This window comes from Chenopodium album, chromosome 27 (assembly GCF_948465745.1).
Source record: "Chenopodium album chromosome 27, dcCheAlbu1.1, whole genome shotgun sequence".
Lineage (NCBI taxonomy): Eukaryota > Viridiplantae > Streptophyta > Magnoliopsida > Caryophyllales > Amaranthaceae > Chenopodium > Chenopodium album.
The window spans coordinates 11,376,134-11,400,203 of record NC_137860.1 but is presented as its reverse complement, the minus strand read 5'-3'; the positions used below and the strand labels follow the sequence as shown (position 1 = coordinate 11,400,203).

General features: G+C 38.1%; 3 protein-coding genes and 1 non-coding gene across 4 annotated transcripts in view; 2 read left to right on the top strand and 2 right to left on the bottom strand.

Annotated features, from left to right (window-relative positions):
* Positions 1-8,172, top strand: part of LOC145620518 (uncharacterized) — a 42,656-nt gene extending 34,484 nt beyond the window's left edge. The window contains exons 7-8 of the mRNA XM_081675204.1: positions 7,078-7,172; positions 8,071-8,172. Coding sequence (XP_081531330.1) covers positions 7,078-7,172; positions 8,071-8,172 — 197 coding nt within the window. The remainder of the gene's footprint in view (positions 1-7,077; positions 7,173-8,070) is intronic.
* A 3,004-nt stretch (positions 8,173-11,176) lies between these two features.
* On the bottom strand, positions 11,177-13,130 carry LOC145619679 (uncharacterized). Its single transcript, XM_081674381.1, has 3 exons — positions 12,512-13,130; positions 12,066-12,193; positions 11,177-11,755 (listed from the first exon to the last, which is right to left on the bottom strand). The coding sequence occupies exons 1-3, from the start codon at positions 13,128-13,130 to the stop codon at positions 11,177-11,179; spliced, it is 1,326 nt and encodes a 441-aa protein (XP_081530507.1).
* A 4,656-nt stretch (positions 13,131-17,786) lies between these two features.
* On the bottom strand, positions 17,787-17,893 carry LOC145621818 (small nucleolar RNA R71). The gene has a single exon (XR_014108613.1). It is a non-coding gene; the product is annotated as a small nucleolar RNA R71 (small nucleolar RNA).
* A 4,298-nt stretch (positions 17,894-22,191) lies between these two features.
* LOC145619678 (uncharacterized) lies at positions 22,192-22,858 on the top strand. The gene is made up of 2 exons (XM_081674379.1): positions 22,192-22,556; positions 22,852-22,858. The coding sequence occupies exons 1-2, from the start codon at positions 22,192-22,194 to the stop codon at positions 22,856-22,858; spliced, it is 372 nt and encodes a 123-aa protein (XP_081530505.1).
* The last annotated feature ends 1,212 nt before the right edge of the window (positions 22,859-24,070 follow it).

Below are 24,070 nucleotides of genomic sequence, written 5' to 3'. Positions count from 1 at the left end.
GGATTCGCAATTTGTTGCTCGAGCTCTTTCTTCCTATTTCGAAAGCAACAATGGTTTATTGCGACAATGTTAGTGCGATTTATCTCTCTAGTAATCCGATTCAACATCAGCGCACTAAACACATTGAGATGGACATCCACTTTGTTCGTGAGAAGGTTCAACGCGGCGAAGTTTGTGTCCTACATGTTCCATCCCGATACCAGATTGCAGACATTTTCACAAAAGGTCTGCCCAAGGTTTTATTTGATGATTTTCGGGACAGTCTCAGCGTTCGTAGTCCTACCGTTTCGACTGCGGGGGTGTGTTAGATTATGTAAATAATCTTTTGTAATTATATTGCATATATTTAGTGTATATCTTTCCTAGTTTAGCATTAGCTTAACCTGGAAGCCTAATCTTGTATATATACTAATCTATGATGAATGAGAAGCCTACGGCAAATATTCACACATTCTATCAGTCGTTGTGTGTCACCACCTCCCACCTATCCTACACATTCGATCAAGGTTGTCACTGTGAAGCTATAGTAAAGGTGCACGAGGTCTTACCGTCTAGCCAAACGAAAAACCCATAGAAATAATGGAGAAATAAGGGCTTGGTTAACCCTTAAGGGTAGGGTCTGACTTCCACCTCCATTGAAGAAGTGCGTGTATTTTAATTTCTCCATTGAAGGGTTTTATTCTATTGATGGAGATATGAGAATGGATGGAGAAACGCGTCTCATACAAATACACCGTTACTCGTACATCGCCGGACATGTTATGAATTGCCTTCAAAACCTCGCTATGTTTACCGAACGCCGAATTGGCTTTTGAGGAATTCGCCGGAGAAAACTCATGTGGTGGGTAAACTGGGCACCGACAGAGGTAAGTTGTAAGGAGGAAACTTGGTTAACAGTAGCATTAACTCCGTCAAAAGGTAGACTTTAAGCTTAGCAACTTCCAAATTGGCATATTCTAGAAAAAGTCACTATTACCCTTAGATGTACATAGGATAATTCCAAATTTAACCTCATGAGATACAAACTTTGTTTCTCAAGAAGAGAAACTGGGAATTACCCAAAAAATACCCTTAATTGTCGAATTGAAGCTTCAATTTGACGACTTGGACGCTGCACCTACTTCAATGGAGAACAGAACGCTCATAAGATGCTTCAATGGAGAATTTAGAGTACGACTTCAATTGGGTGTAGCACAAAATTAGGGTTTTATCTTACTTAAGTGTGGTGCATAATAAATTAGGGTTTCGTTCTTCTTTAATTCTTGAGCGAAAATGGAGGAGATGGCTGAGTGATGTTCAGGGAACAATGGAGGTGATGGCTGAATAAGTGAAGTAGGTTACTCCCTCCGTGTTTTTTTAAGTGATACATATTGACCGACACATAGTTTTAGGCAATTTAATTGACTTAAATAAAATAAGAGCTAGGTAAGTGAGGTAGTGGAGTATTAAAAAATTGTTAAACAAAGATAGTGGGGTTAACAGTTTATTGAAAAGTAATATATGTGAGAGGAAAGATATAATAAAAAAGTAGTAGTGGGTTTGGGTGGGGACCATGAGAGGAGAGAGATATCATACTTTAATGTATTGTTTTGCCAAACAAGGAAATGTATCACTTAAAAAAACACGGCGGGAAATGGAAAATGTATCACTTAAAAAAAAACACGGAGGGATTAGTAGGGTTTTCATTTTTTTAGATGAGAGAGAAGGCGGGGTTATACGAGAGAGAAGGTGGTGGGTCGAATTTAGAACATCATATTCCTACTTTTAGCAGCTGGCCTTTCTAGGTTAGTTTCAAATAATTTGGTCAAGTTTTAGTTGATCTAGTATTTGTAGCGGGCATTTCAAAGGTAAGTTGCAAATAAATATTTTATATTTAAAATATTCTTTATTAGCAGCGGGCATTAAATAAGCCAGTTGCTAATGTGGGGAGGAAAAAAAATTAGGTTAAAGGAATAACCTTCTCTAATATTGTTGTACGTGTGCTAATAAGGAAACCTAAAATATAATGTACAAAGTACAAAATAACAAAATATACTCTACTTGAATTAAGCAATCTAAAGTCAAATGATATGGACTAAATATTTGCTGAAAATCCATGAATAATATTAATTGAGAAACAATATTAAGAAACTCAAGATATTATCTTATAATATCTTTAATAATAGGATCTTTGACATTTATACATTTTACAAAAAAAAAAAAAAAAATTAAAAAACCTATAATGGGGGCACGTGGCAGCCATGGAGCTAGTGTACCCTTTTTTAGTATAGTATATAGATAGAATCATCAATACTATATACTAAAGTAATCACCAAGAATATTCTAGAATTACACGTGTCACGTTTACATTAAAAAAATTCCCGCCAAAAACTTTTAATTTTTTTAAAATTATTTTTCTTAGAAAAATAACAAGATAATTGATGAAAAAAAAACAACCTTTTTCAAAAAAAAAAAAAAAAAAGAGAATATATAGCCTAAATAATAGAATAATAACAACAAATTTAAATAAATAAAATATTAAAAATATACACAATCTATAAACAAATACAAACTTATAATAATATATCAATATAATTTTTTTACTGTGAATATCCAAGCGTTACTCAAGCAAAGAACTAGTATAGATTACACCTCAATCCCATAATATAGTGCACGTACGTATCAGTTTTTTAGTCAATAGTCCTAAAATGTCTTTTTTTATGAATAAAATAAAATAAATAAATAAAATTTTCGAATATATTTAACCAATTACCCTCATAACACTAAATCCAAACAAGGCCTACATTATTAATTATTCACTAAACAATCTATGCATTCTATATTATGAAGGGATCCTAAAAATGTCAATGTGTCATATGTACCCATTCTCGCACTATAATCACACCACATCATCATTCACAATCTGTGCTTCACGTTATAATTAACCAAAAATACATGCAAAGAGGTTTGAACAATAAACCACCTTAACTAAAGACAACATACACTTATTACTATCTTAGCTACAAATAAATCATGTTCATTCATTGTCATAAACATATAAATACATATTAGAATAAAAAAAAATTAAAAAAAACCGAGTAACACCCGAAGCAACGCCCAGATCCACACACTAGTTTATTTCATTAATCTCGACATTTTAGCATATTTTATAGTTTTTTTATTTTTTATTTTTTTTTTATTTTTTATTTTTTTTTTGGCAATAGCAGAACCCTAAATTAATTATAAACTAAATTACACATTAGAACATTAAGGGTAGAGCCATATAACAACTTTCTATTCGGAAGCCATACAATTTCGGCGGGATCAGACGCTTTTCTTTTTGAGCCACTCATCCTGCAAAACAAAGATTTAGTAAAAACAAAGGAAGATGAATTTTTAGGGAATGACTTTTTCTTCTAGCTCTGGAACGACGAGAGGAAAACAATAACATCAAATTCTGGGAAGGGAAATTGTTGGGGATCGCAGCAGACTTTAACGTGGAGCAGATTGGAGCAACTGGAAGGGACACCGACGTACTTTCACATAATGACACTTGATCAACCATACCTATGGTCGCATCTTCTTGAGCCAAATTTGGAGTTGTTTCACACCTATCATGCCCTTTCACAGGGGGGTGACTAATCTCCATTGGTGTAAAAACTTTTTGAGTTTCAACACAATCCATCTTCTTTGAAGGATCGAGTACTCGGATGCTAATAAAATCCTTCTTGGAAGAGAAATAGTAGTATAGTGTCCGTCCTTTAGAAATCGCTCCATACATTGTTGGAGTGAGATGCAAATAGGAATCAATACGTTTTCGGTTACAAAACCGATAACTTGACCCTATAAGATTTGAGTTTTTTGTTTCTGAAGTTGACTTCAGATCAGAATTGTTATGAATAATGTTGGGCCATTGATATTGATCGATATGGTTAACTTTACCCTCCTTCGAATTCAAAGAATTGCCAACAACATCCTTTTTCTTTTTGGTGACATGTTTTACATTAATACACCTACGAACACAACCATCTCCACCACCATCTTTTTCCTTTCTTCTCCCATTTTCCCCTAACTTCCTCTTTTCTTCTTCTTTCCTAATTTTAATATAATCTCTAAACATTTTATCTTCTCTTGTAACTGCAAGTGCCTCATTAACAAAATTTGGAGACCAATTTAATAAAGAGGTCACCTCCTTGAGTTTTTCTTGAAACTCTCTATTGGTGGGATCTATCCTAATTGCTTGTGCGAGATCCATGAAAGCTAAGTCGGGTTTGTTGAGCTCTAAAGTTGCCACCACCCTTCTAAAGTAAGCTTTTACATTAGATGTATCATAACACAAAACTGCATAACACAACTGACCCACCTTGTCAATGTTTTTCTCTTTGACGTAACAAGCAGCCAAGTTCAGATTAAGAGCCACAACTAGGCTCGAAAAAATAGATTTATCTTCATCATTACAGACTGTAACAAAAGATAAAATCTTGAGTGCAAGAGAGTATTCTGCAAGCACTAATCCCATATTACACTTTTTGTAGATATTGTTACATTCATCTTTCAAACCCTTAACAAAATCCAGAATACCAAAAGGATTCTCCAACTTTTCAACTTAAAACTCTAGTTTATGAGAAGAGATATCATATCTTCAACATGAGAAATACACAAAATCCCCCTAAGTTCTTCAAAATTATCCATAAAAACTTTGAACAAAGACAAGCCAGAAACACCAAACAACTAGAAACTAAGGTTCAAATTGGTAACCAAATAGAAAACAAGCTTCTCCATAACTGAATCAAGGCATACCAGAAAATCCATTACGAAGAACACTCTGGCAAAGGAATGAAGGAAGACCCCGGCCGACAAATGCGCTGCTGCCCTTACACCACTGAGAAAGATACTTGATATACAACCAATCGCGGATCCTTCGAACAGGGAATGGTCTCCGAGTATAAGACCAAAAAATCCCCCAAATTCGAAAATCAAACCCTAACCCAAACTTTTCTTCAGTAAAATTGGGATGTTCGGGGTTAAAATAGACAGGAGAACACGTCTAATTGGACTCGAGGTCGTCAAGAAATGCTCGCCGACGACCATAGATGAGCAACGGTGCTCTGGCCGCCGGCGGCAACAGGGGAGGCTTGAGGGAGTTGAAGTTTCTCTTTTAGAGAGAAGGGAGAGCGTTTTTTATTTTGTTTTTATTCAATGACTAAAATGTTACACATAATTTCGCACGATTAATAGTTAAGTTTCATATATTCTTCATGAATGGGTTGTCAAAAGCTGACACAAACCAAAAAATTAACTCCGACACGACCATAATCCGACTTGCTTGAAACCAAGAAAATACTGACCTAAACCCAAATTGAACTAATCTAAAATTAGCCTAAGATTTAAGGCTTGTTTTGATTTACTAAACTGAACTAAGGGGCCGTTTGGTTCGCACGAGGGAATCGGAATGGAATGAACAAAGGGAAAGGAGAAGAATGGAATGAAAATACCCTTTTTTTGCTTTGTTGTTTGTTTTTAAAACAAAGGGAATCAATCCCACCACTACACCACCACACCACCACCACCACAACCACCACACCACCACACATTTCATCTTTTTCAGCCACCAAACTCCCTCGTCGGCCTTCCCCTGCCCCTCGCCGCCCTTCCCCTCCCCTCGCTACCACTAGCCGCGTGAGCCACGACCTCCCCTCCCCCGAAAAAACCTCCCCTAGCCCCGCAAAACCCTAGCCCCGAACTCCCTTGACCCCGAAAACCGCCGCCCAGCCTCCCACCACCCTTGAAACCCTAGCGGTGGTGGGTTTCGAGGGTGGTGGGAGGCTGGGCGGCGGTTTTCGGGGTCAAGGGAGGTCGGGGCTAGGGTTTTACGGGGCTAGAGGAGGTTTTTTCGAGGGAGGGGAGGTCGGGGAGGGGAGGCGGTGGTCTGGGTAGGGGCGGCGGTGATATGGGATGGTTTTCCGGTGGTGATGTGGTGGTGTGAAGGTGGGTAGGGAAAGGGAATGGGAAAATCTTGGGGGGGTGGGGAATGAAGTTGGAAGGATTTGGGGTAATGGGGAGGGTAAAGGGAATGATTAAAAGTACTAAACAAACATCAACAAAGGGAATCGAGCCAGTTGATTCCGATTCCCTTTCTTGATTACCCTCAACCAAACGACCCCTAAATTGAATGGTTTATGAGAGAAGTAATTTATGAACTGAACTGAACTGAACTGAGCTGAGCTGAACTAACCTGAACTGATTGGAGCTAAACTAAATGAACTGAACTGAACTGAGATTAAGATGAAGAGAACAAACCCTTAAATTAACCTGGGAATACAAGACCCAAACTCGAATATGATTTGACCTGTGATGATTTGAACCAAATATTACCCAATAATTATTGACCTCCTCTAAACTAATCTCAAACTTGATAATGAGAAACCTCGAATAAACTCCTTGAACATTAACCCAACCTCTAATAAATAACCTTGACTTAATTACTTAACGTGATACGTATTCGTCTTTAATTCAACTTGACCAGGCCAGTCCCTAACTAGACTAGTATACAACTCAACTCCAATTAACATAGACATCCTTGACCTTATACAATTACATTACTTATGTACATTCTAGTTATGAAATCAACTATTATCGATTGATACTTAACTAACTTAATATTTGTCTTAAGCCAAACTCGACTCCAACACGATAATGCATGACTAGAACCTTTTTGAAATCGACCCTATGATTTCTTGATTTATGCAAACCTTGAACATAGTATTGGCCTGACATGGTCTTGACTCGATCCATATCTAAACGTCTGTACCTACAATAAGTAGATATAGAACCTACTCTAAACTTAGATTAATCCGACGACCCACCTAACATTGACCAACAATGAGCCTTTTACATGTTATAGCCATTAAAAATGAATATGATAATATGGATTATTAAATAATAATAAAAAGGTGGGATTACTATTTGCGAACCGCTTAAAGTTGAGAGTGTTGGAATTAATTTTTTGTATTTTTTTTAAAAAAATCCATTTTATCATAATTTTGTTTTGCATCTTTTTTAATTTTTCCTTTATATATCTGTATCTCTTGGTTGCAGAAGATGAAGAAGCCTTTGATGTTCTATTTTGTATTGCTTTTGAAATGATGGACGGCCAATGGCTTGCCATGAATGCCTCGTACATGCAATTCAATGTATTGGTTTCTTTATTCCCTCTTGTTGTTGACTTCTTGTTCTTAGCTCCATTTGTTAAAGGACTAATTCAACCAAAAGCTTAAACTAATGGTTGAAGTCGAAAATCGGATTATATAATCTATCACGCCCCTCATATGAGAGTCCATTGGGCTCGAAGTATGGATGTTGTATGGGCCCCACCAGCATTTAATATTCCACTTTGAAAGGAAGGGGGAATGAAATCCGAACCCGTGACTTTTGTTTCACGCTTGCTCTGATACCATATTAAAGAACCAACTCAATCAAAAGTTTAGCCTGATGGTTGAAGGCCAGTCAATAGTTGAAGCCCAGGATTGTTATATAATCTAGGAAAATTTGTCAGAAACAACCTTTCAAAGTTTCTACTTTATTTAAAACAACCTTTTAAATTTTTTTTTTTGCAATTTCAGACCACATTATAAAATTTTTTTATCAAAGACAACCAAATGTTACTTTCCGGTTTCGACTCCATTTTTCCTTACGTTGACCACGAGTGTGCGAGTCACGTGACCTCCTATATTGCTTAATACACCCCTTTTCCCTCCAATTAACTCCTATCAAAACCCCTGCTTCTCTTTCATCCCTCTTTTAGTACAAGTGAATTGGAGGGAAAATTGGTGTATTAAGCAATACATGAGGTCATGTGCGTTGCACAGTAGTGGTCAACATCGGGGAAAATAGAATCAAGGCCGGAAAGTAGCACTTGGTTGTTTTTGATAAAAAAATTTTATAATGTGGTCTGAAGTTGCAAAAAAAAATTTAAAAGGTAGTTTTAAGTAAAGTGGGTACTTTAAAAGGTTGTTTATGACAAATTTTCCTATAATCTATCACCATTTTTTAGCTTCCTTCAAATTATGCATTTGTTGCCCATTTTTGCAGGATGTTTTACAAGCAACACGAACACAATTGGAGAGAGAGTTGTCTTTGGATGATATGCAAAGAGTACAAGATCTTCCAGCTTACAACCTCCTATACAAATAATCACTTGTCAATTTTAAAAATTGGATCTGTTTCTGACTAGGGTGGTGTCAAAAATTTGTAACGTAAATGAATTCGATCTGTTCTAGTCGGAAAGAAATGTGTGATTATGCTGTATGGCATGCTGATAAAGCTAAGGTCATAGTAGGGGAAGTTTTTTCAAGATACATTCGCTACTTGACTACTTCAAACCTTTCGTACGTTGAGAAACCACGTCACAGATTACCTTTGATCGGTCAGAATGCTGGGTAGAACAAGTTGTATATATTGTTCTATACAAATGATTACTCTTAGATTTATTTACATATGTGGCAACTGTTAATCCAAATTAAAAAAAAAAATTCTTTAGAATAGAAGACAAGTATTTTCACAATACATTTAGGATATGATGAAGTGATTCGCAAATCATTCTAGTTCTTTGGAACAAAGTGAATAAAACGTGTTCATATTATAAAGTCATATGTATTCCCTCCGTGTTTTAATAATAAGTATTACGCTAGTTTCAGACAATTTAATTGACTTAAATAAAATAAGAGGGAAGTAAAGTAGTTAGAGTATTAAAAAAATCTAATTGATTAAAAATTTATTCAAAAGTACTCTCTCCGTTTTTTTATTTACATCGCTTGGTGATGCACGGACTTTTAGGAGTGTAATATTACCTTATGAGTGGGTACGGGTGAATAGTTTTAGTGAAAGTAAGATGGGGACCATGTAAGAGAATGTATGTGAGGAAGAGTGTATATTATTATATAAGTGGGGACTTTGGTGGAGAGAGAAATGATAAAGTAATTTAAGTGGGGTTTAAAGTAAGACATAGAAATAATTAAATATAGTATAAAGTTACCAAATAAGGAAGTGATGCATTTATAAAAACACCATAAAAGTTAAGTGATGCATTTAAAAAATACAGAGGGAGAACCAATGAATGTGAGACAAAAAAAGTAATTAAAAAAGTAGTAGTGGGTTTGGGTGAGGGCTAAAAAAAGTGAAAGATATAATATTAAAATGTAGTATTTTGCCAAAAAAGTGCAACACTTATTCAAACACGAAGAGAGAATTCAAGTATTTGGAAAAAGTAACTAAAGTAGTAAATGTTTAATAAATGTTTACTACTAGCCTCTATAACGATATATATTAGAATTGGTGGGGGGAATAGAGGGGGGTGGGGCCGGGGTGGGTTGGTTGGCCATTTTTAGGGTTAGGAGGGGGCGTGGCTGGATTATTGTAGGGCTGAGTGATGTAAGTCTAAATACACCCACCCGAATATAGGTTGATGGATTCAAACTTTTAAAAACGGGTTACTCACGAATTACACTAGAAAACTCACGAAACGGGATAGATAACCAAAACTCTAGTACACACTCAAAGTTTTGGGATCTTAGGCAAGAACTCAAGACACACTCAAAGTTCACCCTAATCTTATAACTCAAGAACAAACTCAAAGCTATAAGGAAACACTTTAACTCGAGACAAATTCAAAGGAAAATGCTAAAACACTCGGTTTTTATCAATGATCAAAAGCTGTCATTCTCTTCTTATTAGCTCCCTATTTATAGGAAATATGGGCAGCAAGTTACCACTTAACTTCTCTTAAAACAGTGACATTAATTCAACGGTTACAAAACAAAATGAAACTCTAACTCTTAATTCACTTCTTTGTAACAACTATTTGAATGGGTAGTCACAAAACAACAATTAAGAATTACAATTACTCCTAATCACACATAAACTTACGACTTAGTAAAAGAGGAAGTAAGTATAACTCCTCTAAGCCTTATTGCAACTTAAATAAAAGTTAAATCAAATGTAATTATATAGCCCAAAGTAGTAAATGGGTCATGCACACATAGATAACACTCCTTTGTGGGCTTCAAGTGATCTCCAGAGTGAGCAAAAAATTTGGGCTTGAGAGCAAATGGACTAAATCCAAGAATTTCTAACACAAGGGCAACCGGTTCTTGATCCATCGAGCTTCTAAGTGGGCTTCTTGATCTTGGATCATTCTCCTCTTCTAGAGAAAAGTTTGACCTCAAACTTGCATCATCCAAGTAAGGAGATAAGTCCTTAACATTGAAAGTAGCACTCACACCCATAAGCTCATCGGGAAGCTCAATTTTGTAAGCACTATCATTGATCCTCTCAAGAACTTTGTAAGGGCCATCTGAACGAGGCATGAGCTTGTTTTTACGTAACTTAGGAAATCGTTCTTTCCTTAAATGTAACCACACCAAGTCCTCTTGTTGAAAAATAGGTTGTTTGCGGTTTTTATTGGCACGCTCTTGGTATTTATTATTCGTCTCCCCAATTCTTTTCTTCACTTGCTCACAAGTTTTTTGGAAAGTTTCCACTCTTTTCTTAGCATCTTTTTCCATTATTTCCCCCTTAGGTAAAGGAATGAGATCAATAGGAGCAAAAGGATTCATGCCATAAACTACTTCGAAAAGAGAACGTGAAGTAGTTAATGAATGACCCCTATTGTAAGCAAATTTCGCATGGGCTAGTTTAATGTCCCAATCTTTCTGCGTTTTGCTTACTAGACCACGCAACAAAGTACCTAAAGTTCTATTAGTAATTTAACCTCCGTTCGCCCATCAGTTTGGGGATGATGAGAGGTACTAAATAGCAACTTGGTACCCATAAGCTTCCATACCGTCCTCCAAAAGTGACTAAGGAATTTGGAGTCCCTATCAGATACTATACTTCGAGGAATGCCATGGAGTTTGACAATTTCCTTGAAGTACAGCTCAGCCACTTTCACTACATCATCAGTTTGATTACAAGCTACAAAATGTTCCATCTTAGAGGATCTATCTACTACTACCATGATGCTATCCATTCCCCTTTGCGTTCGTGGCAACTCCACAATGAAATCCAAACTAACACTTTCCCATGGAGCATTTGGGACCGGCAATGGAGTGTAGAGACCTTTAGTGAAGTGTCCCTTAGCCTTTTGACAAGTAGCACATCTCTCAACCACATGAGTCACATCTTTGATCGTTCTAGGTCACTACAAGTGTTCACCTAGAATATCAAGAGTCTTTTGAATTCCAAAATGTCTGGCCAAACTCCCGCTGTGGACTTCCCGCACCAACAATTCCCGTACTCCATTCTTCGGAACACACAACTTGTTACCTTTAAAGAGGTAACCATTTTGCCACACAAAATCCTTGGTAAGACTCTCTATCTCGCTAGCAAAGTCCGGATCATCCTTGTAACAGTCCTTAGCATCCACCATGGAAAGCAAGTAGCTTCGACGAGACAATGCATCAGCCACCACATTACTCTTGCCATCTTTGTATTTAGAACTAAAAGTAAATGATTGGAGAAACTCCACCCATTTAGCATGCCGTTTGTTGGGCTTTTGTTGCCCATGTATGAACTTTAGAGCCTCGTGATCGGAATGAAGAACGAATGGCTTTGGTCTATGGTAGTGAGACCAATGATCAAGTGCTCTAACTATGGTATAGAGCTCATGGTCATAAGTTGAATAGTTCAACTTTGCCCCATTCAACTTCTCACTAAAGTAACTCACAAGCTTCTTCTCTTGAATCAAAATAGCACCTATCCCAATCCCACTTGTATCACACTACACCTCAAACACTTTGTTGAAATCAGGTAGCACAAGTATAGGAGCATTGCAAAGAAGATATTTGACCTTCTCAAAGGCCTTTTGTGCCGCTTCATTCCATTCAAAATCACCTTTCTTTGAAAACTCTGTCATATGAGCCATGATGGTTGAGAAGTTTTTTATAAACCGCCTATAGAATGAGGCTAGCTAGGCCATGAAAACTCCTAATTTCGTGAACATTGGTTGGAGTCAACCAAGATTGATCCGTGTGCACTTTTTCCGGATCTACATGTAACCCCTCTCCAGTTACAATGTATCCTAAGAATACGAGACTATGAGTCATGAATACACATTTCTCAAGCTTACCATACAACTTCACCTCCCTCAATTTTTCAAACAACCTCTTCAAATGAACTACATAATCTTCATTGTTTTTGCTATATACAAGAATATCATCTAAGTAAACAACAATAAAATGATTAAGAAAAGGACAGAGGACTTCATTAATCAATCTCATGAAGGAGCTTGGGGCGTTGCAAAGCCCAAATGGCATTACTAACCACTTATACAATCGTTGCTTTGTTTTGAAAGCCGTTTTCCACTCATCCCCCTCTCGAATTCTCATTTGATGGTAGCCACTCCTTAAGTCAATTTTGGAAAAGATTAAGGCACCGTTCAACTAATCTAGCATATCTTGCAAACGAGGCATAGGGAAACGGTATTTGACCGTTATGTTGTTAATGGAACGACTATCAACACACATTCTCCAAGTACCATCTTTCTTTGGTACTAAGAGTGCCGGAACGGCGCAAGGACTAAGGCTCTCCCTCATATAGCCTCTCTCAATTAATTCATTCACTTGCCTCTCAAGTTCCTTACTCTCCTCCGGATTACACCTATAGGCAGCCTTGTTAGGTAAAGCTGCTCCAGGAATCAAGTCAATGGCGTGCTCAATGCCCCTTATAGGTGGGAGGCCATTAGGCAAGTAATCGGGAAACACATATGTGTACTCTTCTAACAACTCATTTAGTGCGGATGAGTTATTACAAGTAGTACCAAGATCATCTTTGGTCCTCACAACCAAAGCATACCCTCCCCCATTCTTTACCACTATTTTCTCAAATTCATTAAAAGTTACAAGATAGTTGCTTTTCTCCTTTTCTTTCTTAGCAGTTTTAGGAGGTAAAGGCAATAATCTAACTTTTCTACCATATGTAGTAGTTACAATATACACATTAGATTTACCTTTATGCTTTGAAATATGATCAAATTGCCACGGTCTTCCAAGCAATAAATGACACGCATCCATTGGCAATATGTCACACCACCTCTCGTCTTTAAAGCCGCCGATGGAATAGGTCACCAAAGCTTGTTTCTTCACTCTAATTCCCATCCATCATTCAACCAATTCAACTTGTAAGGCTCATCATGATCTCTAGTAGTAAGCTTCAACTTACTTACGGCATCAGAAGAGATTACATCGGTTTGTGCACCTCCATCAACAATTACATTACAAGTCTTCTCACCTATCTTGCATTTAGTATGGAACAAGTTGTTTCGTTGCCTTTCATTGATTCAGTCTCACTAAACATAATCTTTCGAACCACCATCATATTCATTTCATTCTCCGGAGGTATATCCTCATCATACTTTTAATCAAACTCTTCATTTTCCTCTTGTGCAACAAAATTATAGAATTTTTCTTCTTCGTCAAGTATTGCACATTGTGAGGCAGTCAACACATTCTTGCTTGGACACTCAGAAGCTATATGTCCTCTATCATGACATTTGAAACACTTTCTCCTAGTAGCAAGTTCACCAGGTGTGATTACGACCTTTTCTTTCCCCTTATCAAACTTAGAACTAGAAGAGGAAGACTTATTTTGAAAGGAACCACCTGTTTTATTTTGAAACGTACTCCCCTTTGAGTAAGTAGGAGAAAATTTCATAGGGCTTTCAAAAGAAGAGGTTTTGGGTCTCTCTTCTTTTAATTGAGTTTTGTGACGAAAAGCCAATTTGCAAACATCACTAAAGGTGGTGTAGTGAGTCACTTCCATCTTTTGACAAATACTTTTTGAAAGACCTTTTACAAAACGAGCGATTTTGAAGGTCTCTTTCTCTTGCAAGTCACAAATTAAACACAACTTCTCAAACTCCTTAATGTAATCTCCTACACTCATGTCTTCTTGGGAAAGGTGGGTCAATTTTAGGTATTGTTCTTGTTCATACTCCCTATTTACCCATTTATCCCTTATTTTCTTTTTCAACTTCTCCTATGAGTTAAGTTTTTTCTTTTCCCTCTCTCATTCTATTTGCCTTGATGTTTTCATACCATAGGGCAGCAAATTTAGTGAGTTTAAGGACAACCAATTTGAATCTTTTGTTGTCATCGAACCCCTTATACTCAAATGCGGTTTCAATTTGCCTAACCCAATCAAAAAAGGCCTCGCTATCATGCCCCCCATAAAATTCAGGTAAGTCAATCTTAAGTCCCCTATCTTCATCAAACTGCCTAAGATTGTTACCACCCACATCCTCATTTTCCAACTCATTCAATTTTCTATGGGCTTGTAAAAGCATGTCAAACATAGTATCCATCCTTGTGTTTTGTCTAGCCTTTTCTTCCTCACTTTCTTTTGTTTTTTTTCTCTAAATTCTCCAATTTTTCAGTGATTGCTTGTAACATTCTAGCAAGCTCCTCTCCACCAGTCATTTTTTTTCACTATTTTGGCTAGACAATTAAAATTACAAATGATAAAATATTTCTGAAAACAAAAAGCAAAAACAAATACGAAAGTCCCTTAAGACTCTCAAAGGTTTGAAGATTCAAAAAATTCAGATTAAAACAATCAATTTCAAAACAAAGAAACTCCTCAAAAGCTTTCCGGATGAAGGAGTAATCCTTGATTGAAATCTAATATGCTGAAACGGCTTCCTTTTTGCGTTGTCTTCGGAAATCTGCCAAGTTTAATAGCAAATTTAAAAAAAGAATTACTCAATTTGGCTTCCAGACAACCAAGATATCGTCCCACAATTGACAGGAAAAACTGATCGAATTCCAGCGTTTTTCTAAACCACCAAATACTCGTTTTTATTCAATAAACCGATGCCAAAGCTCTGATACCAGATGATGTAAGTCTAAATACACCCATCCGAATATAGGTTGATGGATTCAAACTTTTAAAACGGGTTACTCTCGAATTACAATAGAAAACTCACGAAATGAGATAGATAACTCACGAACACACTCAAAGTTTTGGGATCATAGGAAAGAACTCAAGATACATTCAAAGTTCACCCTAATCTTATAACTCAAGAACAAACTCAAAGCTATAAGGAAACACTTTAACTCGATACAAACTAAAAGCAATATGCTAAAATACTCGGTTTTTATCAATGACCAAAAGCTGTCATTCTCGTCTTATTAGCTCCCTATTTATAGGAAATATGGGCAGCAAGGTAACTAAAAAGTTACCACTTAAATTCTCTTAAAACCGTGACATTAATTCAACGGTTACAAAAACTAAATGAAACTTTAATTCTTAATTCACTTATTTGTAACGCCTATTTGAATGGGTAGTCACAAAATAACGATTAAGAATTACAATTACTCCACATAAACTTATGACTTAGTAAAAGAGGAAGTTAGTATAACTCCTCTAAGCCTTATTGCAACTTAAATAAAAGTTAAATCAAACTTAATTATATAGCCCAAAGTAGTAAATGGGTGATAACTTGTTATTTAATATGATTTTAGGGTGATTTTGAGCCTTGTTTACTCGATATATTGGCATTTTGGTTCACTTCCATCCTATTTTCGTTCAATTTTTGTGTATCCCTTGCTACACAAGTTATTAGTGTTTTTGTTTAGATTTTAGGTCCAAATACGATCATTTGAGACATATGGATGATAAACCGAGGTTACAAGCCGTGACAATGGAGCTAAACCGAAGAAAATGTGAAGAGAAGGGCCTTAGAAGACCCTATACGGCTGTGCTATGTCCTGCACGACCGTGCAGGAGTGTCCCAGTCAAACCAAGCTACTGCCTGATTTGGCACGGACGTGCAAGGCTTCAGCACGTCCGTGCAAGTCAGCCAGCACGTCCGTGCCCTGCACGACCGTGCAGCTCACTTGGCCCAAGCAGATGCAACTGCCTAAATCTGCACGGCCGTGCTTAGGGTGGCACGTCCGTGCCACTAAGGCTGCCGTCCGTGCCACCCCTGGCACGTCCGTGCACACCAGTAGCCGTACCCGACTCTTTTTTTCTCCGTCCTTTTTATTTAAGGGTCATATAAATACCCCCCCTTGGCTCAATTGTACGGCATCCAAGTTTTCAGTGCTTCCTCTTAGTTTGTAATTGTAGAAACACAAATACTCTCAAATCATTAGTTAGATTTTAATTATTAGCTTGGAATTTTCAATCTCAATCATTGTAGAAGACAAGTTCCACCATTGTTATTCAAGTTCAAGCTTCCAGTAATATTTTTCTCACTCTTTTCCCCTATTTCTTCTTGCTTTGTTGTTAATTATTTGCTTGATTCTTGTATGTTTAGATTGTTAATTATCTTCATTCTTAGTTAAATTATGCTCATGAGTTGTTTGAAATCCTTAATTGCTTTAATCTCTATGGATTGTGAGTAGTCTAATTTTCTAGGGTTTGGGTAAAACCCTAAATGTAGTCACTAATTACTTGTTGCATGTGCTAATTTGGTACTTGTTGGGTGTTAGTTAGTTGAGCTTAAGTGGTTTAATTGCTTAGTTCTTGTATATGGCCATTGCTAGAACTATTATCCCAGCTTTCTCAATGAAGGATCGAGAGATGAACTTGAGTTAGCTCCCTTATGCTTGATTGACTTGAAATGCCATGAGAATAGGAATTTCTAGTCAAGGGAATGTTTATGTCATTGTGATTATGCTTTAACCCTTGTTTTATGCTTTGTAACCACGAGAGTAGGTTATATTCGTGATTCAAGTAATCCCTCTAGCTTGAGAGAGTAGTTGGGTGCTTTAGATGATTTCCCCCTATTATATCCCTTATTTTACCTTGTTTGTGCATGCTAATCGTGATTTGTGATGAAGTTTAGTGGTATAACCCGAGCCCTAGAATCCTCTAAATATTATTAATTTCCCTCCTAGCTTTGGTTGACTTGAACTAGTACTTGTTACACAAAACCAAACCAACTTCGACCTCATTTAGCTTATTTATGCGGTAGTATTTCGGTGGTTGATTCAACGCCTCTCTTGGGTCGACCCTTTCTTACCCTTGCTATTAGCTAGTGGGACCAAGATAGAACTTAATCTTTGGTAGGCTCGATGACGGCCTATCAAATTTTTGGCGCCGTTGCCGGGGAGGCAAAGTCACATTGAATGTATTATTGTTGAATGAGTCTAAGTGTGTGGATTTTTGTATCATAATTTTTCTTATTTATTTTTATATACTTGTGTTTTCATCTTTTGAAGGTCATTGCTAACGTTTTTTTTAGCTTTGTTTGACTTTGCATGACACGGAAGAGTAAGCAAGCACCGCTTATTCCCGTTGATCCGGAGCTAAATAGGACTTTGAGAAACGTCAGGAGACTTTTACAAGGCACACCCGAGTTCTCCATTGTTTATTCGGATTCGGATTCGGAAGAAATCTTTTCAACCAACAAAGAAGAGAACATGGGTGATGATAATCCTCCTCCACCATTGCTACGAGATCATGACCACCCCAATGCCTTCACACTTCGGAGTGGCATACGTCTCCCCACCACTAATGCAAACAATTTTGAGCTATCGCCTCAACTCATCCGTATGATACAAGGTGATCAATTCGGTGGGAGTTCTCATTAGTGTCCTTTTGCTCATTTAGACAACTTTCTTGAATTGTGCACAACCATCAAGAAAAACAACATTACGGAAGAGTTCATCCGTATGCACATGTTTCGATTCTCCCTCCGCGACAAGGCAAAGCATTGGTTGAGAACGATAGAAGAGGGATCATTGACAACATGGGATGAAGTCACTAGAGCTTTCCTTGGAAAGTATTGTCCACTCGAAAAGACCGCCGAACTAAGGAGGAAAATCACCAATTTCAACCAAGAGATTGATGAGGCTTTGAATGAAGCTAGGGAGCGTTTCAAGGACTACATTAGAAAATGCCCACACCATTGTTTCACATCATGGATCGTTGTTCAAAGCTTTTATGATGGTCTTACTCCTACTTCAAGAGCCAATCTTGATAACGGGGTAGGTGGTAGCCTTAAAAAGCTATCGGTGGATGAAGCATACAAAATGATTGAAGAAGTGGCTAAGCACTACGTATATGGAGGTGATAGAAGGCAACCTCAAGTAAAGAAGGCCGGAATCCACAATCTTAGTGCAATAGACCTTATTGCATCAAAGTTTGACATGCTAGCTCATAAGCTAGATCAAGCCACTCTTACATCTCCAAGCTCTTCCTCACAACAAGTCATGTCTTGTGAAACTGGTGGAGGAAATGATCATATGTCCTCTTATTGCAACTCAACTAACCAAGAGCAAGCGGCGGCAATTGGGCAAAGAAATGAGCCATTCCCCCAATCCTACAATCAAGGTTGGAAACCCCAACAAAGTACGGGATGGAAGCAACAAAACCAAGGGCCCCCACAAAATAGCTACAATCAAAGCCAAAACCAACCCCAAAACCACTACCACCAACCTCACTCTCAAAACCGACAAGCTCCATATCGCCATCCCAACCAAGACTAACAAAGGCAACAATATAACCAGCCAGTTCCACCACATCCTCAAAAGTCTAGCCTTGAAGCCGCACTAGAGACCTTTATTGCACAACAAGGAAGAAGCAATGCGGATATGCAAGCGAACATCCAACTACTTCAAGCACACAACAAAGATAATTGAGAATCAATTGGCACAAAAAGCACAACAAGTTGGGAGTTCATCCTCAAGTCCTAGCGGTCACTTCCCAAGCTCAACGGTGGTGAACCCAAAGGAGCAAGCTAAGGCCATTACTTTGAGATCGGGAAGAGGTTAGTGAAGAGGAGCCTCAAAAGGGTGATGAGATAGTTGTGGTGAGAAATGAGGATGACTTTGAAAATGAAATAGTTGATGTTGAGAAAAAGAAGCAACAATAGAACGACGAGGGAGTCACAAAAGAAAGTGAGAGAGATGAGGAAAGAGTAGAGAAGCCCCCAATGAAAGTATACAAGCCTCCAATTCCATTCCCTCATAGGATTGTAGAAAAGAAATTGAATGAGAAGTTTTCAAATTTTCTTGAAGTCATGAGAGGACTTCACGTGACATCCCCTTTCATCATGCCATGTCCCAAATGCCTATGTATGCAAAGTTTTTGAAGGATCTTCTATCCAACAAGAGTAGGCTTGAAGAGAGTGCAACCATCTCCCTTCCTAAGGAGGTGAGTGCAATCATCCAAAACAAGCTTCCTCAAAAGCTTGGTGACCCGGGTAGCTTTGAAATACCGGTGAAGATTGGAGATATGGAAGCTATGGATGCTTTATGTGATCTTGGGGCAAGTGTGAGCTTGATTTTCCTAATTAATTGCTAAGAGTTTGAAAGTTGGAGACTTGAAGCCAACAAGAATGTCCTTACAATTGGCCGACCGCACGGTTAGGCTACCTTTGGGAATTCTTGAAGATGTGCTGGTTCAATTTGGAAGAGTGTTTGTGCCATGTGATTTTGTGGTAATGGAAATGGAAGAAGATACTACGGTGCCCCTAATCTTGGGAATACTGTTTTTGAACACCGCGGGAGTGGTGATTGATATGAAGCAAGGAAGATTGACCTTGAATGTGGGAGATGAGAAAATATCATTTTCATTCCCACAAGCATTGAAAAAGCCACTGTATGATGAAGTTCATAGAGTTGATACTTTGGAAAGGGACTTAGAGAAGTTCCAAGAGAATTTGTTTGAAGGAGATCCTCTACAAGCTATCCTAACGAGAGGCCTAGTTGAGGAAGGTGAAGAAGCAAGGGGGTATGATCTTTTACTCAACCAACCTTTAGTCCACAACGAAATGAGAGTGGAAGTGCTTAATGTGGAGGTAAAAGAGGAGAGGACTACGCTTCCTCATAAGGTTGAACTTAAACCCCTTCCTCCTTTACTTAAATATGCTTTTCTTGATGATAGTGAGAGTTATCCCGTTATTGTCAATGCCAAGCTTGATGACACCTCTCTTGGGAAACTTCTAGATGTTTTAAGGGACTATAGAGGTGTCATTGGGTATAAAATTGATGACATTAAGAAGATAAGTCCTACTATATGCATGCATAAGATTTTACTTGATGATGATCATGCTTCCTCTATTGAGCACCAAAGAAGGCTCAATCCAAATATGAAGGAAGTTTTGAAAAAGAAGTCTAAAAACTTCTTGAAGCGGGCATAATCTATCCTATCTCCGATAATAAGTGGGTTAGCCCGGTTCAAGTTGTGCCTAAAAAGGGAGGCATGACCTTCATCAAGAATGATAAGGGTGAGACCATTTCTACGAGGTCGGTCACCAGGTGGAGGATGTGTATTGGTTACCGGAAATTGAATAAGTCCACCAGGAAAGACCACTTCCCACTCCCCTTCATTGATCAAAATTTGGAAAGACTAGCATCACATAGTCACTATTGTTTCTTGGATGGATACTCGGGATTCTTCCAAATCCCAATCCAACCCGAGGAACAAGAGGAGACTACATTCACATGCCCTTTTGGCACCTTTGCTTATCGAAGGATGCTATTTGGGCTTTGAAATGCACCTTCCACATTTTAAAGGTGTATGATGTCTATTTTTTCCGACATGCTTGAATCATCAATTGAAGTATCTATGGATGACTTTTCTGTTTTTGGTTCATCTTTTGACATATGCCTTTCGATTTTGATTAAAGTGTTGAAAAGATGTCAAGAGGTGAACTTAATTTTGAATTGGGAGAAATGTCATTTCATGGTAGAGGAGGGCATTGTTCTTGGTCATGTGATTTCTAGTAGGAGCATTGAAGTTGATCGTGCCAAAATTGAGGTCATTGAGCGCCTCCTACCCCCTACAAATGTGAAGGGGATAAGGAGCTTTCTTGGACACGCGGGTTTTTACCGCCGGTTCATAAAGGATTTTTCAAAAATCGCAAATCCGCTCACTCAATTGTTGGTAAAGGATGCCACTTTTGTGTTTACGAATGAATGTTTGCTAGCATTTGATAGATTGAAGGAGGAATTGATTTCGGCTCCTATTATTCAACCCCCTAATTGGGAGCTTCCTTTTGAGCTTATGTGTGATGCTTTAGATTATGACAATGGGTCCGTTCTTGGATAAAGGAAGGATAAGAAGCTCCATGCTATCCACTACACTAGCAAAACACTAGATGATGCACAAAGGAATTACACTACCACAGCTTTGTTCATGCAGTCGAGAAGTTTAGGTCTTACTTGTTGGGGTCTAAAGTCATAGTCTTCACCGACCAATTGGCCTTGAAGTACCTCTTGTCAAAGAAAGAACCGAAGCCAAGGTTGATACGGTGGGTCTTACTCTTACAAGACTATGATATTGAGATTACAGATAACAAGGGTGCCGAAAATGTTGTGGCCGATCATCTTTCACGGTTGCCTATCTTTGTAGGTGATCTTGATAACTACCAATCGACGATTCTTTCCCGGATGATCAACTATTTGCTATTCTCCAAGCACCGGCACCATGGTTTGAAGACATTGCAAACTATTTGTCTTGCTCTATTCTTCCTCCTGACCTCTCTTATCAACAAAAAAGGAAGTTTCTCCATGATGTTCGCCAATACTTTTGGGATAACCCCTTGCTTTTCAAACAAGGTGTTGGTGGCCTTTTTAGAAGGTGTGTCCCAGATAATGAAATTGAAGATGTTATCACAATGTGTCACTCCTCACCTTGTGGAGGACATATGAGTGCTAACAAGACCTTGGCAAAAATATTAAAATGCGGTTTCTTTTGGCCAACAATGTTCAAAGATGTGTCGGGTGTGGTGAAAGCTTGTGACCGGTGTCAAAGAATCGGTAATATTTCGAAAAGGAATGAAATGCCTTTGAACAACATCCTTGAACGTGAAATTTTTGATGTATGGGGCATCGATTTCATAGGGCCTTTCCCGGGCTCTTTTGGGAACAAGTTCATTCTAGTGGCTGTCGATTACATGTCAAAGTGGGTGGAAGCGGTTGCATCTCCTACTAATGATGCTAAGGTCGTGGTCAAGCTCTTCAAAAGAGTAATTTTCCCAAGGTTTGGAGTGCCCCGGGCTGTGATTAGTGATGGAGGTTCACAATTTGCAAAGTGAACCTTTCAAGCTCTCCTTGAGAAATATGGTGTGAGGCACAAGGTGTCATTGGCTTACTACCCCCAAACGAGTGGTGAAGCTGAAATTTCAAACCGGGAAGTAAAAATGATTCATGAGAAAACGGTGGATAGGTCTAGGAAAGATTGGTCTACAAAGCTTGATGATGCTATATGGGCCTATTGCACCGCGTTCAAAACTCCTATCGGCTCACACCATACAAGCTTGTTTATGGGAAGTCATGCCACTTGCCGGTAGAACTTGAGCATCGGGCTAATTGGGCTATCAAAACATTGAATTTTGACCTTCAAAGCGCCGGTGAGAAGAGGTTGCTTGACCTCCACGCCTTGGAAGAATTAAGGTTGGATGCATATGAGAATGCAAGGATCTACAAAGATAAGACCAAGGCTTGGCATGACAAGCATATTAGGAAAAGGGAGTTTAAGGAAGGTGACAAGGTCCTACTATTCAATTCCCAATTGAAGTTGTGTCCGGGTAAGCTCAAGTCAAGATGGAGGGACCTTTCAACGTTAAGAAGGTATATCCATATGGAGCGATAGAAATCTCAAATGACAATGGTGAACCGTTCAAAGTGAATGGCCAAAGGCTTAAGGCATACTTTGACGATTTTGTGCATGAGGAAGCCAAGGTTGTTCACCTTGATGAGTTTGATGTTCCCTACTCTCATTGATCCCACAATGTCGTCAAGCTAGTGATGTTAAAAGAGCGCTTCCGGGAGGCAACCCGGATTTCTCAATTCTCTCTCTTATAAACTATTACTTAATTTCCATCACTCTTACTATTACTAACTTTTCTCTCAATGTCTTTTGTAGGTGTTGATGAAAAGAGAAGTAAGAAAAGGTTTTGTGTATGTGAAGTAATAGGGATTTTTAAAATAATAATAATAATAATAATAATGGTGATAATAATAATTTTATTATTATTATGCCGTACTATTATTATTTCTTAAAAAAAATAAGAATAAAGTGCAGCATCAAGTCAGCACGGACGTGCAGAACATCGCACGTCCGTGCAGAATCAGGCAGGAAATACGTAAAATGTTTCGAAGATAAGCACAGATGTGCCAAAATCAGCATGTCCGTGCGTGAAGTTCAGCACGGACGTGCCCAACACCGGCACGTCCGTGCCAAATCAGGCAGGAACTTCCCTTAACTCTGATCGAAGCTGCACGTCCGTGCCGAATTTGGCACGTCCGTGCAGCCTCGATTTCAGCTGTACAAAACACGGTTTTTAAACAAAAAATTTTTTTTCTCATTTCTCCTCCGTCCTCACTCACGATTCTCACTCCTCCTTTCTCTAAAAACTCCTTTTCCTCTCCTCCATACTCTCTCAATCCTTCATTCTCACCCAAATTCTCAGCCAAATTCAACTCTTTATACCAAAATCTTCACTCCTTTTCAACAAATTCACAAATTAAACTACTACTCCTTTTATCACATTTAACCCCAAAAATCACCTAAAAACTCAAACCCTTACTTGAAAAAAATTGATTTGGGGGTTTTCTTTGGAGTTCAATTACACTGCAATTGGTTGAAGGAGTAAGTTCAAGGAAGCAAAAGGAAGGTTAGAAAGGTTCATTTGCGGGTTTTACACCCACGATAAGCTCGATATAATCGTTCCTCCCTTTTACTAATTTTATGCTTGAATTCTTGAATTTTTGCGTGAAATTGCTTGAGAAAGTTTGTTGAAATTGGTTGTGAGTGATTAATAATTGATAATTGTCAAGTATTATTGAGTTTTAAAGAATTTTGGTGTGTTTTGAAAATTGAATTTTTGTATGTGAGGTTGAGGAATTGATTTTCATACATGACAAAGCATGCTTGTTTGAGTAAATTGTTGTATTGGATTGTTTGATTCTAGTGCATAATTTTGATATTGAATTGTTTTGGTTGCATTAGTTTTTTTTTGCTTGGTGATTCATTTGTCTTAGGTGGGAGACTTAGAGCTTGGATTGATTGTGTTGTAATTGTTGGCCTTGTTTGAGCTTTGGTTGTGTCTTAGTTGACTTAGTGCCTATCGTGTGTTTATTGT

Coding starts and splice junctions, on each gene's coding strand:
- LOC145619678 (XM_081674379.1), top strand. CDS start 22,192: ATGGGCCTATTGCACCGCGTTCAAAACTCCTATCGGCTCACACCATAC.
- LOC145619679 (XM_081674381.1), bottom strand. CDS start 13,130: ATGGGAATTAGAGTGAAGAAACAAGCTTTGGTGACCTATTCCATCGGC. Junction 12,194..12,511: donor CTTAGTACCAAAGAAAGATG/GTACTTGGAGAA, acceptor TTGTTTACTTAG/ATGATATTCTTGTATATAGC. Junction 11,756..12,065: donor TATTCATGACTCATAGTCTC/GTATTCTTAGGA, acceptor TTTGAGGTGTAG/TGTGATACAAGTGGGATTGG.